This window comes from Clytia hemisphaerica, unplaced genomic scaffold (assembly GCF_902728285.1).
Source record: "Clytia hemisphaerica strain Z4C2 unplaced genomic scaffold, Clytia hemisphaerica genome assembly, whole genome shotgun sequence".
NCBI classification, from domain to species: Eukaryota; Metazoa; Cnidaria; class Hydrozoa; order Leptothecata; family Clytiidae; genus Clytia; species Clytia hemisphaerica.
In genome coordinates this window covers 292,060-309,061 of record NW_027103283.1, presented here as the reverse complement: position 1 = coordinate 309,061, position 17,002 = coordinate 292,060, and the positions used below count along the sequence as shown (strand labels likewise).

Genomic DNA, 17,002 nt, shown 5'->3' with positions numbered 1-17,002 from the left:
TCTGTCTCGATAAACTGTATTACTTGGAAAAAACGCCCTGTGCGTTTATTAAATTTTTTGATTTTCAGGAGGGGCGTTTATTAGAGGGGGCGTTTATTAAATAATTTACTTTACGTTTATTAAATGAGCCACTTTAATAATGCGAATTGGAACTTTATTTTGCCTTTTCATCATTACTTGAGTATAATATGTCGATTTAGGGATATAGAAACGGGCCGTACTCAGTTCGAATTCTAAAAGAATACAATAATTATCGTAAATATAAATCCTCTTTTATATTATACTTCCTTACAGCTATGTTTATGTTTATGTTTCTTTTCTTTAAAGTTGATGTAAAGTAGTACAATGTGTACTTAGCTCGAGGCTAATCAATATCAACTCTTAATCAAAAATCTATCTAGAAGGTTGAAACTCAAGATCAATTATTATTTACAAATTAATTTAAATTCAATCGATAAAACCAACGCTATGGATAAAGGTGTGACAGTTTCGGAAAGGACAAGTAGTTGGCCTCCATTGCTTGATTTATTTTTTAAATTCATCTAGGTTTTAAAATTTTTAAATTAATCGGGAAGGGTAGCCCAGATTTTAGGTCGCAAGAAAGCTAAGGACGATTTTCCATTTATTTCACTTTCAACTACTCTACTACGACGAAAGGAATTCCTTTTTCTCGTTTTGAGAACATTGGTTTTTGAGAAAGATTTTATTTTCTGATTCATTGAGTTTTGATTTAAATAGCTCTGTGGATAAGGATTGAATTGCTCGTTGATGAAAAGTGGAACCATTATCATGGTTCAACAGATCTTCGTATGATGAGTTGTAGTCTGAGTAAACGATTCTCAGGCATCTTTTATGTAGATTGTTGATTTCATCCTCTAGAGCTCTGCTATGAAACATCCATATGAGTTGAGAGGACAGTAATTGAAGTGGCATTTAATGAAAGGCTTTAAATTTCAATAGAATTCAAATTAGATAGCGACTCTGTGCTTGTTGGAAAGATAATGAGTAGTATTATCATAAAGAAAGAACTGGAACAATTTTGAAGAATGAAGATGAGAACTATTTTCAAACAAACAAATCTTCCATCTTAGAGCGTCATCACACATTTTCAAAAGATATTTTATTCAGTCAAAAAATAACCTTTGTCTGGTAGACTAGAAAAAGGACACTTTTTTGTTGTTCTTTGAAGATTTTAAAGTCGACAATCTTTGGGTTATATTTTTGATTGAATTGAAGTTTTTGAAAATTATTTTCACAGTGATGATGTTCTAAGACCATTTATAATATTCCACTCCTGAAAAAGTACAAAACCTCTATCTAATTCAAATTCTTTAAAAGTCTGCATCCTTATTTTGTTCATGCGACAGCTTTTTTTGGGGACAGATTTTAAATAAGTAATGCTTTTTACCTTTGTAATTACTGAGAGCTTCAGAAATGCAGTTCCTATAATGAAAAAAAAGTTAACAGTGAGTAACAAACTTGATGCTAAAAGAAATTAAAGATCACATAAATCGTTGCATCGGAATAAGAGTATCCTAAGTTCATTTTTGTAGTTTTGAGAAAATTAAGTTTGAAGGTTTGTAACAGATGCCATGTTTGACCGTTTTAGGCTAGCTAGCTGCTTATTTGATATAATTTTAACTAGATAAAGATCTTTCAAATTCTGAAGACGAGATGCTCAAATAATAACTAGTCCCGAGGCCCCAAAAATCAAAATCTTTGAAAAGAAAAAACACCTCTAGATATTTACCCAAGGAACAAATTTCAGCCAAATCCAACCATTTTTGGTCTCCAGGCTGCCCTAAAGTTTTTGCAACACACTGACACACATTGTCAACTTCTAGCTCAACTGAAGTTGAATTGAGATTTTCTTTTGTTTCAAAGGATGAGTTAGCAATCATAATAGAATATTATGCATCCTTTGAAAACAGATTGTGGTAGACCACGCCAATAATTATCTTAAGCACACAATAAGTGGTTTGATACCTACCAATGCCAGTTTCAGCTTCTCTGGAGAGTGCAACAGACCCTAGCTTTTCCATACTTTCTGCATATGTCACCTCATTTTGAACATTTCCTGTAACAAAGTTAAACCACATAACTTACTAGATAATCAAGTAAATTCAAGATTTTAAGAACTTCTATGTACTTCAACTTTAAATAACATTAAAAAAAGCCAAGAAAATTCTTTGTGCGTTTGAATATAGGACTTGATGCAGCAGTTTATGTTTTGCTCACTATTTCAAGCTCTTTCTGAAGATTTCAAATTAGAATTTAACGTCTGCTAGGCAGCCGATATCAGTCAAAATGTCTTAAAATACTTTATTATTTCGAATAACATTTTTTATTGCACCCTTAAGGTGGTAGTCATATGGATTTTTGAGGATGTTATTTTTTTACACTTTTTGCAATAACTTGAGAAGTTTTTATTATTTCACTTCAAAACTATTAAGAAATAAAAATATAATTTTTTTTTTAATATCAAAGACGGGGGTTTTACGGTCCAGGGGGTAAGGTATGGTAAAAATATGGTATCATATTTTTCTTAAGATCCAGAAATAATTGACAAATAAAATTTGGCATACAGGTTTGTAATTAAGAAAGCTAGAGGATATATGGAATTGTTTTTAAAAATCTCTCACCAGGGGATCTGGAACCTAAAAAGACGATTTTTTGAGATTAAAAATGAGGAAATGAGATTTTTGAAAAATTGTTATATCCTCTGCCAAATCACATAAGGAACATTTCCTGAAAATTTCATGACCATAGCACTTGTCAATCCTGAGATATATCCGATAAGGCATGTGCAAACCCCCTTGAGCGCGTTTTGAGAAAAACGGCTTTAAAGTCAAAAGTAACTTATTTTTGGAGATCTTATCAAGAAATTGATTAAAAAACTAGAAATTTTGATATGATTTGATGTTTCTTGCAGAGTCGTATAACTACAACGCCCACTTTAAAATTTATATGCCCGTGTTTGTATTGACGCATTTGTATCCCGCCCGAAACTAGGGTGTGAAAAGAAAGGGCGGAAAGGGCGGAAACCGGAAAATTTAAAATTTCCGTCAGGTCAGCATTGAGCTGCTTCTTGCGTTTATGAAAAAGTACCATATTGAACTGTAAAATTCAAAATCAATATAGAGGGACACCAAAACCCTACTTAGACCATTAAAATCTGGTAATCTGGTAAAAGGTCGTAATCTACTGTTATTTCTCAAACTTTAGCTTGGTTTTGCTTTAAGTATAGCTATCTGAGAAAGTTTCTTTCGGTATATTGTGTTATTATGTATGTAGTACATCAGCTATGAACCAAAAGGTGCAACTTACAGACACTTCTTTCTCACCCAGAAGGGGCTTTAGGGGGACTTCTCACTCTGAAATATGGGGGCCTGGAAACGAGGGAAAATTAAAATCAGTGAAAAACTGAACTTGGGCGGTCATTTTCTCAATTTGACAAAATATCTCCATTTATATAAATATCTCTTTATATCCAGAAAGTACAGCTTTCCGAAAAGGTACAAAAGTGGAAAATTTGAAGACCCCTTTTTTGGGAAATCAAGCCTACAGTAGAATCATCCGGTAAAGATTTTTTGGAAAATTGAAAAATCAAAATGGTGGAATTCCTGTTGACCCGAAAAAAAATTTTTCATTAAAAACTGAAAGATAGTACCAAAATCTACCAGTGTGCAAAATTTCAGCTTAATCGGATCAAAATTGGCCTAGTTATTAAAGTTTTAAATTCTGGTAAGTAAATTACTGGTCTGTAAATTACATTTTCGTAAATTGGGCATAACTTACCAACCGTTGTTGCTAGAGAGCTGAATTTTTTTGTGTGTGATCCACCCAAGATATGTGACCTTGTGTCAAAATTTCAGGAAGATTTGAAGACCCCCATGATCCCACTTTATATTGAGCTCTTCTGATTCTTAGCTGCATCTGCTCTTAAATATCAAAAAATCTCAATTTTGATAATTTTGAGAATTTTTCTCAAAAATCCATATGACTACCACCTTAAAATTATGTCACAAATCTTGAGACATGGTGCTACAGAACAGTACAACTGCCAAACTGAGTAAAATAGTTGAACTAACCTTGAGCAGCAGTTTGCAAAGTCTTCATAGCCTTCTTTAATTTGTGTGTTGAAGTCTTGTCGGCCTCAAGTATCTAAAAAAGTGTTTTTCCAAATGTGAAACAAAATAAATTACTGGCAATTGCAATGATTTCCAGCGAAAGAGTTAAATCAGTATCCTTTTTTCATATGTTAAAAAAAGCAAAGATGTTGAACCTAATCCACACTGAACCCACAAGAAGCAAATCATTCAACAAAAAAAGTCAAGTCAGCTTGAAAAAAAGAGCTTTTTCATTTGGGAAAGTTTTCCATCGTTAACCATTACTTCAATTCAAATACTATTCCTTCAGGGGGGGGTCTTGCAGTTACTCCTTGACACTATGTGGAGTAACTGCAATTTTGGACATTTTCTACAGACACCACCACCCTTGCAGTTATTCCATAGTGTACTAACTGATTTTACCCTCAAAATTGGTGTATACCACCCCCAAAAATACCAAATTTGGCAATATTTTCACTGAATTCCTCATTTTTGAGACCATTTTACTGGGTTTGTCTTATTAACGACCGTTCAAATGTTAAATATCTCAATCATTTTCCAAGTTTGTTAAAAAATCTTTCATGCCTTGATTGAAGAAAAAATTTTGTGATTTTTTTTGACTTTTGAAAAAAATGTTTTGAATTTTTTTGCTTCCGGAATTTTTAAAAACCTAAAATTTTAAGTAAAAAATTGAAAAATGTGCTCACTTAGTACACAATATCTTACCAAAATCGACAATTTTGGGTTTTCCCAAAATTTGGTTTATATACCACCACGGTAGTAATTGTCATAGTGTTTATATAATAACTGCATGACCCCCCCCTGATTCCTTTTCTAATTCAAGCTGAGTAAAAATGTTATATCTTGGAGGTCATTATTTCAAAATCTGAGCAAGAGCTTGTTTCCATGTTTATTATGTAAAACTAGTGGTCCCGCAGCCAAAGACCTGAAGACTTGATGCAGCGGTCAAATACTTTAATGGGATAAACTTTCTCTGGGATTAAATTTTGCGGATTTTGCGGATTTGGGTGTCATCCGCGAAATTAAGTCTCATTGGAAATTTGGAAGAGCCTCAGCCTCAATATTTCTAAACAATACTCAAAATATGTAAAATAAATACTTTTTGAATGGTTACTTGCATCAAAGAAGCGCAAATAATGTGTATTTCAACAACCAACATGCATGATTTGACAGTAGAAGTCAAAAAGCTTGCGCATCAAAAGCCCTTAGGATGATAAAGATGGTATTGCTGATGCTCTCTAACTTTACTTTTAAGGGAATTCGAATTAGTTTTCATCAACCACGGGAGTATATCGAGTAGTAGGAAGATTTCTCGTAAATCGCCGTGTCAATTCAAGACAGCCTTAAGTCCATTTTTTCCATTTTGAGATAATTGACTTTAAAGGTTGAGATGTGTTGGACTTAAGGCTACACATTTTATGTCAATGCTTCATAGAAAATAAAATTTGCACTAAAATTTAGGACTTAAGGCTGTTTATGGTTGATATATTATGGAACTTTCTAAATTCTTATTTTTTTTTAATTGCAAAATACACCTCTTTCCCATTAGAATTCTGTGGACTTAAGGCAGTTTTTGGAAAGCGCGCATGCTAAAATAGGGGGTTATGGTCTTAAGTCAATTTTCGAAAAAATGGACTTAAGTCTGTCTTGAATTGACACGGCGAAATATAATAAAATACCTTTCTATGCTTCAAATTGTAAGTGAGAATATGACTTGAAATCTTCACCATAAAATTAGCTTAGTAAACATTAAACTGTCAATTATGAGAGTTTCTTCCAGAAGTTTGAAGGCGATTTCAATTTAATCGAAAACGGGAACTTATAAAGCAGTAAAACGTCAAATTTAGAGAGTCAAATGTATCATCAGTGCATAAGAATGGAAAAGAAAATAATGCTGTATTTACGAATTTAAGGGCAAAATGACGCGCATTAAAAGACCAAATAATAAATACTTTGATTTCAAAACATCATGGATATATCCAAACTTACGGGACAACATTTTATATCCACTTCTACTGTTTTTTACCTGCGCATTGACTATTTAAAAAATCTAATTTTACTAACTTTTTCGTAGAAAGTGCCACGCCTTCTAAAATTCGAAAATTTACGTCACATGATTTTTGAATAATTGACATCAGAATTATTTTCGTTAAAAAAGTCACTGCAGGGGCTTCTTCGATTCGAATGTCAAATCCTTTTAAGGTAGTGCTAGTTTTTGCGCTAAATCATAGATGAAAATTAAATTTTAAGCACAAATTTAAAACCACGACGTATCATCAACTACTTTTTCGAAAGACTTTCATACTGGAATCAACCCCTTGGCAAAATTTGAGAATAGCAGCTCAGCTACCATCTTGCGTTACACACATTTTTCATAAACACCGTCACCCAGCGTCGCACCCGCTGAGTAGGGTGTTGTTGAACACATCAAAAGCCCTTTGGATGGCGGGGGAAGGTAATAAGCTTGAATTCAAAGAACGAAATATTATCACTTATAACTGATTGAAGCTTGAGAAATCGCATATTTAATGTTTTGTGACGTCAAATGTGACGACATTTGGGCTCTAAATGACGTCATCGAAAGGTCAATAAATTGTTTACTTCACTGAGATCAATTTGTCATTTACCCAAAAGATTCTCTCGATGATTTCCGATCCAATGAGGGGTTATTGCTTAGTTCTCAAACTCGAGATATTGAATTTTTCAGGTTTTGATGACGTCATCGGACCCAAAATGCCTCAATTTGAATATATTTATTTTCGAAAGTTTCTATATACCCAGTGTTACCCCTCCCATCTTATTCCCCATAGAATTTCCGATCCAATGAGGGGTCAAACATCTCCTAACTCCTTTCCAATCTCGAGATATCGCATTTTTTCCTGTTTTGATGACGTCATCGATCATTTGAAAACACCTAAAAATTCAGCCAAATTTCAAAGTTACACTCAAGCCTCATAACCCCTCCCAACTTATTCCCCATAGAATTCTTGATCCAATGAGGGGTCAACGACCTCCCAACTCCTTCTCAAACTCGAGATATCGCATTTTGAAGTTTTTCCCAAATCTGTGACGTCAATCGCCTAATTTTGTCAATGGTCAATTCGCGAATTTTGGAATTTTTGCCGTCAACAGGTACCTTGTGCCCCAAGGGTCCCAAAAAAACAAAAAACATCAATTATTTCCACAGGAAAGTGGGTTTTTAAATTTGCGAAAGATTTACACTGCAACGACTTCTCCCCCAAAAAGCTAATAGATTACCTATATCCGTATTAGGCCAAAAAAAAAAGTAGTTTTGTTTCCGGAAATGCGGGTGACGAAAAAAAATCTCACCCGGGCGGCCGGAAAATATTTTTTTTTTCAATTTTCCTAGAAAAACTCTAATTGACGTGTACGAAAAAATAATCCAGGTTCGATGTCTCTTTACTTGAAAAAACGAAATTTTAAGAAGAAGCTGTACTCTAAGGTAATTCTATTCACAACAACATAAAACAGGAAAGTAGAAAACATTTGTGACAGAAGATTTTCTTTTTCAAAACACAAGTGACATACGTAAATCTTTGAATACAATCGTTAAATGGATTGTAAAATCGTAAAATGGAAAATAAACTCTTTATAAATCTTTGAATACAATCGTTAAATGGATCGTAAAATCGTAAAATGGAAAATAAACTCTTTATGTATCTTTTTAATTGCGACGAGCTCGCTGATTTTTTCTATTTGCGGCCGGGTGAGATATATTTTTTCCAAAAAAAAGTTCACCCGGCCGATTTCCGGAAACAAGACTACTTTTTTTTTTGGCCTTACTCTTAGGGCTATCTGGGGCTATGTGAAGCCCGTGATAGATAGACGGAGATGTCTCTTAATGCTGGGCTAGTGTTACAAAAAAATTTCATAAACTCATTTAGTATAGTAAGAAACAAATTAAGTTAAAAGATTTTAAACTAAAAAGAATGAAAATTAATGCCATTAACTCGTTTCGAACTACCCATCCTTCGTCTTCGATTCGATACCACTGCACTAACCACTGAACCATCGCAACTGATGCCTTGCCGAGTGGTTCAAGCTAAGTGGCTAGTGGTTCTTATCTATCAGGTATTAGACGAGTGACTTGCTAAATCAGGTCTTCGGCCTTTAATTCAGGTCTTCGGCCGTTAATTCAGGTCTTCAGCCGTTAATTCAGGTCTTCTGTTGAAGGAAAGTGTCTTTGAAATTTCAATTTCTGCAAAATTTCTGAATGGAAACATTGAATACTTGCACTATGGATTATCCTAATGGTGAAATTCTAAATAGAATCTAAATATAACATTAATTTCATTAGAAACATTAAATCACTGTTTTCCACTTATTTAAATGTTATTCTTATTCTTACGTAAAAAAAAACAAAGAAAACCTTTTGCCTTCAGCAAAAACTTGTTTTAATTATATTTCATTCAATTCATTCATTCAAAATTTTTGAAGAACCAATTCTTATTTTAATCGGAAAGAAGAAAGATAAACTTAAATTTTGATTGTTTATTTATTAAATTTGGTTCATTAGATCAAAAGTTATGCTCAATTGGATGAAAAAAGTTACTTTCAGTATATCACATTTATACAGGAACATAATACATTAGTAATTTTGTTTCAGTCATTAAAATGATAATTAGCTGTCTAAATGACCAAATTTGTTGGAAAATGCGAAAAAATCAAAATACATCAAATACGGGTTTCAAGGAAAATCCAGGATTCCATAGACTGTATCTAGTCTAGAACCAAAAATCTGAGGAAAATTTTGATAAAAGTAAATGAAAATGACTTTAATGAAAATTTTAAGCCCTTTTGAGCCTTACAGTTTCAAATTTTACGTGTTCAATTACTAACAAATGTTCTTAATCATGTAAACGCTATTGCAATTGTCAATTTTAATATAAAAATTTGATTGGGATAGGTCGATTTTCAACGTTTTTGAGCCCAGTGAGATAGTATAGTACATTAATATGAATAGTTGAAAACTGTTGCGGAAAAAAATAAAATATAACCTTCAGAAAAAGATATACAGCAGGCTAAATTTGCAGAAAAAGGCTTTAGACAATAGTATATACTATATAAAGAAAAGTAAGAAACAAAGAAAAATACCTCATCTTGAGCAAAAACCATATTTTTGTACATTGCCATATTTCTTGGAAAGATATGGCGCTGACCAGATAGGTCTTTTTTGCAATCTTCTATGAATGTGTTGACTGTCACAGACATGATGGCTGATCTTTATCAATAAACAAAAACTCTTTATGGATCTTTCTGAAGCATTGTTTTATTTTGACTTCACTTTACAAAAGATTATTTTTCCTATAAAAGATATCAAACCTTAATTAAACTTGTATTGCATTGGAGCAACCAATTCCTTAAGAAACATGGTGGTGGTACATATAAACTTCTTAGGAAGAAATTTATAAATATTTTTATGGGTCAAAGAATTTGAGACATTTAGCAAAGAATACAAGGGTGTATAAATTGTAAATGACATTTGTTCTAAAGCTGTTTAGAGCTATATGTTCCTAAAGCAACATTGGCTTATTTTCTTGCTGTCAATGTCTGTCTTGGTTGATTCTATGTGTTTTCCAAAATTCATAAGGTTGTAAAGTATCCCTAATGCTGTAGTAATTTCTAACTTCTAATTCTGGATATTTTTCAGAAAATACTTGAGTGATAGTAGTATCACCTCTAAACCCTTGCTAAAACAGATGAAGTCATTTGTAAAGATACAAGTGATTTTCTATGTAAGCTAAATGATGTAAGTTTGCTTTAAGGATGCTATTTTATGCACAATAGATGTTTAAGGGCTGTATTCTAACAATGCTTGACAAGATTACCAAAACTTTTAACATTGGTTCTCCTTTCCACCACATGCAATATTATCTTTAGTAACATAGTTTCTACCCCCCCCTCGCCTGCAATTAGGTGGGGGTTCTTAGATTTTTAAGAAATTCAGACAATGGTGTTGTTTGAATTTTTTAGGTGGTGTAAAAAGTTTGAGCTTCCTAAGGGGTATGGCAATGAAGGGGGTTCTTCCTATCCAAGGGGGTGGTCTTCATAAAGTCATGTACATATAAACATTTTTAAAATGTTTTCTTTTTCAAAAAGAAAATTGCCCATGACACTATGACATTGCCTTTTGATTTTTTGGGGGGTCTGAATTTTCAAATGTATTTCCAAAGGGGGGTTACAACTTAAGGAATGGTCTTCCTGAAAGGGGGTCTTGACCCATCTAGAAACTATGCAGCAATAGTTTAATGATTCAGAAAGTAAATCTTTCACAGAAAAATGCCCACTGAAATTGCAGCCAGGAATTTATTGAAATATTTCACTAATTGAGCATAAAACTTCGGTTAGTGTAAAACACAGGTCACAGGTTACAGAGGTCATATAAATTACAGATCAGAAAACTGTAACGCACTCGTAACATACAACTCATAACATACAACTCATAACAGAGGCTACGTCATATCTTCCTTCCTTTCGAGCTTAAAACTCCTACTCTTTGGGATATGAGCACTGCTCTTGTTTTGAATATTGAAATTCTCCGGATAAATCGCATGCGCACTGAGGTTTTAATGAAACAGTAGAGAGTTTCGAAACCTAAGCCAATCAGCTATGTTTTAAACATTCTTTTATTTGAAATCTTTATTGATAGACATCTTTTGTGAAAGTTGTCTATTATGTTTAAACCTTTTAATAAGCAATTCCCGGTGGGGGTTACTATTGGCCGCCTATAGCAGTGCCTACAGACCAAGAGTAAGGCCTAAAAGCCTGGAGCTGTCTATTGTGTAGACTACTCATAACATAAGTTCCTGAAAATATTATATAATGGAAATCTAATATCAAAATATGTTATTTGAATGAAGACTTTAAACGACAAATCATCAACCCCAAATATTGACAACAAATGACACTTAAAAAAATTATGTAAATAATGGTGTTATCTCAAAGTATGAGGTTTTGTGCACCAATTAACAATAAAATATTCTTCATGCAATAGGATGCTGACGCTCCACTTGAAGTGTCAGTATCCTATTGCATAAAGAATACTTTGACAGGTTTTGAAAACAACAAATACTCCAAGAGAGCTGTTTTAGAAATACGAAAATAGTGAGGTCATTTTATCAAAAATACAATGCAGGGGATAAAAATATTGAAACATTTATAAAATATAATCCCATTGACGCTATTCTCATCAATTCTTGTTATCATACCCAAGGTGATGCAGGAGATAAAATGAGATTAATTTAAAGCAAAAGGTGAGATCAATATTTTTTTAATACGTATTCTTTGTATATAACATACGCAACATGCATATAACATTGAAAAGATGTGTGATATAGATGTAATATATAAGTTACAAGTATTACAGGTCCGTGTTATACACGGCATAAAACTCAAAATCACGTGGTAAGCACGTGGGTAGATTTTTAGCTTTAAAATAGTTCTAGATCAATAAAATACCTTTGGAATTATATTTTTGACATTAACAACTGCTTTACAGCAGTGTTAATTCTTTGTCAGTTCTTTGTGTTTTACAGTACAGTAATTGAAGCTGACCTGTCAACACTGACCTGTGACCTGTGACCTGTGACCCCATGACCTGTGACCTGTGTTTTACACTAACCGATAAAACATTTTGTTTTTTGTAAATACCTTATTGGAACTAATTTTCTTGGGAACTAATTTTCCTGGTTGAAAAAAAATATCCGAAAAATTGCATTTCGCGGGTTTTAATTTTCGCAGGTTTTAATTTTTCGCGTTTTTTTTTATTCTGGAATTTTCGCAGTTTTTAAATTTAGCGGTTTTGCCGGACAAATTTCTTTCATTTTCCTAGGGATTTTTTTCAATTTTCAAATTAATTTTCGCAGTTTTTAACTCTCAAAATTTTTCATGGGCTCAAATTTTTGCGATTTTGACGAAAAACCGCGGAAAAAGAAAGATCAGAAATCAGACAAGACTATTAAAAAGATGGGGGCGTTTATATATGTGATATAAAAAATATATCATCACCAAAGTTTCAGTAGATTTTACTATTTAACATGCTGAATATTTTAAAGATAATGTCGAGCAAACCATGTCAATTGTTTATTTGATCACTTTGTTTTATTAGCAGGTGGTGAAAGGTTGTGAAAGGTCATGTCTGTCTGATATAGGTTTGAACGGATTATCTCTAAAATAAACTTGTTCTTTTCAGTTGTATATAATTTGAAAATATTATTTGTTCCCGATTGCTGGAAAGGGGTTATATACCCAATTTGGTAAAACTTTAGGTAGGTGATTGTGTAAGAATAAGGTTGTAAAATTCCAAACAGCCAAAGGGACTCCTCAGTCTCAGTGCTCAGTGGAGAATTGTTGATTTCAGGGCTCGAAATAACGATATTTAGGTGGTCAGACACATTGTCCGATCAAAAATTGATTTGGGTCGGACATGTCCTAAGGCTTTTAAAGTAAAATGGGTCGGACATGTCGATAAAAGCAAAAGGTTTCTGTACGTAGCTAGTACAATGAATCATCTCAGACATAATTGAATTTAATTAATTAATTTTAAGCCTCTATCTCCAAAAATCATGATCGATCATATAAATACTCAAGAATGCTTGAAATACTAAATTTCCTTATGAGGAAAATCATAACAAACGATCCCGATTTATTTGAGTGAATAGGAAAAAAGCAGGTGCCTTATTTTGTTTTTGTGAGCTTACATAAGAATAAACCGAAAGTGTGCGGAGCCACTTCAATTTTTTTCTTTCTAAACAATTTTCTTTTAAAAGGTGTTACCTATTAAATGGTAATTCAGTTTTGTGTTTACCGATTTTTTTCATCTTACCGCATTTTTCTATGAACAATTATGTACTTCCAAATCTATATACTTCAAGTCTACTACAAGCTTCTGATAGAATTTCAAATTGATCACGAAGAAGCTAAACAAATGCCAATTAATGGTCAGAAGCCCATGATTTTTAGTTGAAGCATGCTTTCATTTGTTGAGAAAAAGCATCACACAAAATGAATATCTAACACTAATTATCGCAACTTTGAGTTTTTTTTGTGTAAATAAAGAAGTTACTAATTCTATGTAAATTGTAATTTCTTTAGGAAATTTCACAACGCCTCTGACAAATTTTTTGAAGGCACTGAAAGTAATTGGGTTGGACATGATGTCCGACTAGAATCGATTTGGGTCGGACAATGTCCGATGTCCGACCGTTATTTCGAGCCCTGTGATTTTTTAGATGTCTTAGTTTTAAGTTGGCTGTCAGACAAAATATGATTCATCAAAGATTACGGACAAAAAAAAAGCAGTCGGATGGGGAGTAGACAAACTTCCGCGTTGATTCCATTTTGTCTGGATTCGGACTGTTTTGTTGTCAGACTAAAAAGTGTCGGATTAGTGAGATGCACCCGCTTGGCCCAGGGATATATAAAGGTCAGTGGTTATGTCTTAGTATACTAAGATTGCAGCAAGGTCTTAACTTTTAGTATTTTACTACACGGTCATCGAAAAATTGTTTATTCGAGTCACCTGCCCGCATCAAATTTTCCGCTGATTTTCCGGTGCGGAGATGCGGAAAAAAATCTGGGAAAAGCAATTTGTTCTTTTAAAGTATAGCTTTTTTCTCAATTGCTCTGACGACCATTGAAAAATTGTTTTGCTTGCATTACCACCCGCCCCTGAGTTACTGGCGTGATTAAAAAAACCTACGTGCCGTCCGCCCGCATGCATTTTTAACACCCGTTGCGCTCCGTTGCGACGCGAACAGAGCATTTTTCCGATGACCGCCTTTATACGGTGACTGAACATCCAAAATTGAAAATATCCAGGAGATGTCAATCGAACTCAATCGAATTCGATTTGGAGTCGAACAGGGGGGGTCGGTACTAAAATGTCAGACATATATGAGTACTAAAAGGATTTTCAAGAATTTCTTGCATACCACCACCTATTTTTCGAAAATGTTATTTTAGTACACATGTACTAAAATTATTTTGAGCAATTTAACATAGATACCACCCATTTTTTGCCCTTTTACGAGTTTAAATTTACCAAAATGGGGTCATTGTTACAAACCTAGTCGAATTTAGCGCATCAATCTGCGAAATGATATAATTTTATTACTAAACTGTGCTAAACTGTACATAAAAATATTTTTAAAAAAATATTTAAAAAATTGGAAAAATTTTGAAAGATTTCTGAAGATTATTTCGAAAATTCCTGAAAAAAAAAATCAAATTTTTTCCAAAATTGTTAAAAAAATGCTCCATTTTGGCTGATTTTAGAACAAAATACTAAGATTTTTCAAATATTTCTTTAAGGGGACCACCTTTTTGGTATTTTAGTACACATGGTACTGAAATTATTTTTGAGCTTTTTTGCAGTACCACCACGTCACTAAATGTCATGATGTCTGAAATTTTAGTACCGACCCCCCCCCTGAGTCGAATCGATCGAATTCAATCACGACCCTCGACATGGCCCGAGAATTCTCGGGCCAAAACTTTTATTGGAATTCGCGTCAAGCCCGAGTATGGCCCGAGCTGGCCCGAGAATTCTCGGGCCGTGTTCGGGCCACACGCGGGCCACGCACGGGCCACGCACGGGCCACACTCGGGCCAATTTTTGAAAACATGATTTAAACAGGCGTGTAATTTCAGGACTGAATTTTTTAACATTTTCTTTGACAGTTACATCAAAATGCCTCAAAAATGTCAATATGAAAATTGCGTAATCAGAGAACGTATGTCTCGCTCATTATAAAAAGGCCGAGACAAACTTTCAATAATTGGATTGTAACATCGAGTTAAGTCTCTTTTGTTAAGTCACCAGGGGGTAAATAAAACAGACCTTGATACATTTATCATTTGTTTCAACTTGACCATTTGTTTAAAACTCAGCCTCCTAAATATTTGGGGTAGGTAAAATATGTACAAAGAAATTCATACTTTTCCAACCCGGCCAATCTTTAAAAAAGAAGCGAACAATAAAATGTAATTACCCTTTCCAAATAAACCTCTTTGGTGGCGAGCGTAGTCTACTCTGACGTAATTGTAAAATTTATGTAATGGGAGTTTGACATAGTAATGTAATGTGGTTTGGGGAATTATGAAGTTCTCTGGGATTTCGATTGCATTTATTCAGGTTGATTTTTTATGACTTCTAATGGTACTTTTTCTAACGAGTTTGATTACTCTGTTCTCACACATATGTCTTTAATTTTTCGCGTCCTTTTCCGTGATTACTTTTATTTATATTTTTAAAGACAGGTAAGAAGGCATATTGATGTAACTGTTTGAGAAAAACTTGGTTTCTTTTAATTATATTAAATATATGAATGTTGTACAAATTCATATAAATATTAAACGTCTTATTTGGTATGAAAACATAGTTATAAAATATACTTAGGATGGAAATATTTGCTAGTAAACTGGTCCTGGTTTTAAACTGAAGTGTGTCCACGGGAAGCTCGTAAAGTTTTTTTGGGGGATATAAACATAACAGACAAATCTTATTTTGTACTATTTTGTACTGGACATGGCTGAATCAATTTAACATTTAACATGGCCCCAACATGGCCCGAATGACTCGGGTCATGCTCGGGCCAAAAGAATTGATAGGGTCTTTCGGCCCGAACATGTCCCGAAGAGGCCCGAGAATTCTCGGGCCATGTCGAGGGTCGTATTCAATCGAAGTATATAAATCGAATTCAATCAAAATGGGAAAAAGATGTAAATCTTCGATCGTCTTTGATTGGATTCGATTTTCGATCAATCATTCCGATTGGTTTCCATTGTTTGATCGATTGGTTGATGCTGGATGTATATATTGACTATGATGTGTTTTTTTAGTAGTTTTAATTAAAAAAGCTTTTAGAACTTTCTAAAGAGAATTTATGGTAGGTTAATAGTATGTGCCCGAGTTTGAAAAATAGTTTTTGAGCATTTAAGTCATTATTTGTACTCAGGCCAGACCGTACTAACCAGAGGATGTCAATCGAAAACTTAGATTGTCGCACCAGCAATCGAATCTAATCGAAACCAATCGAAGTGATTGACCCAATCAATCGGAGCCAATCGAACCAAATCAATCTTAAAATGATGTAAATCTTCGATTGACTTCGATCGTTTCGATCAATCACTTCGATTGGCTTCGACCGATTCGGTCAATCACTTCGATTGATTTAGATTATATTTGATTGGTTCGACAATCGAAATTTTCGATTGTCATCCCCTGGAAATATGCAACACAGACTGGTCTCTTTTCTTTGTAGTCTACGGAATGACCTTCACCATTATGATGGTTCGATTTTACAAACTTTTTTATTAAAACACAAGCAAAACCTTCGGAGAAAGAAATACTTACCTCTAAAGACAAAAAGCTGCAGAAGAAGAGCAGTGCAAAGCCCATTTTTCGCAAAATTTTCTGTTTTTGCTCTTGGTTCGAAAACAAAATTTGCGGAGCGAGCGCAAGCGATGAAACAAAAACGAAAGTCGCCCTCTTTCTGTTGCTCTTTTTGAATTGCGGTACGAAGTAGCTGCAGCTTTTACATCGAGACGTTCCGTACGCGAATAATATCATGTTTTTTTGTTTCATGTTTTAGCTTCTAAACTTTTTCTAACTCCTCAGATTCTAGCACAACTGACTGACTGAGGTTGAGAGTAAAGGGGAAAAATCGATCGGTATCGGTATTTGAGCGAAAAATTTATCAGCATTTCGGAAATTGGGGTAAAAAGTGATCGGTATATCGGTATTACGAAGTCCCGCCGTCATTCTTCTAATTTAATCCTCCGGAAAAATAATTATTTTGAAGGGGTCGTACTAATAATAAGAGGAAACAAGACGACTTGAAGTCGAAAAT

At 33.8% G+C, this 17,002-nt stretch overlaps 1 protein-coding gene across 4 annotated transcripts in view; it reads right to left on the bottom strand.

The window, feature by feature from the left end:
• Positions 1-16,553, bottom strand: part of LOC136805301 (arf-GAP with SH3 domain, ANK repeat and PH domain-containing protein 1-like) — a 42,715-nt gene extending 26,162 nt beyond the window's left edge. For 3 of the 4 annotated variants that reach the window (XM_067061887.1, XM_067061903.1, XM_067061910.1), the window contains exons 1-4: positions 9,246-9,455; positions 4,092-4,164; positions 1,991-2,077; positions 1,409-1,443 (exon numbers count right to left, since the gene is read on the bottom strand). In XM_067061887.1, the coding sequence (XP_066917988.1) occupies positions 1,409-1,443; positions 1,991-2,077; positions 4,092-4,164; positions 9,246-9,362 (312 nt within the window). In that variant the 5' untranslated portion in view covers positions 9,363-9,455. Of the gene's footprint in view, positions 1-1,408; positions 1,444-1,990; positions 2,078-4,091; positions 4,165-9,245; positions 9,456-16,506 lie in introns of those variants that run through there. The other variant, XM_067061895.1, reaches the window with a different exon arrangement.
• Positions 16,554-17,002: the final 449 nt, after the last annotated feature.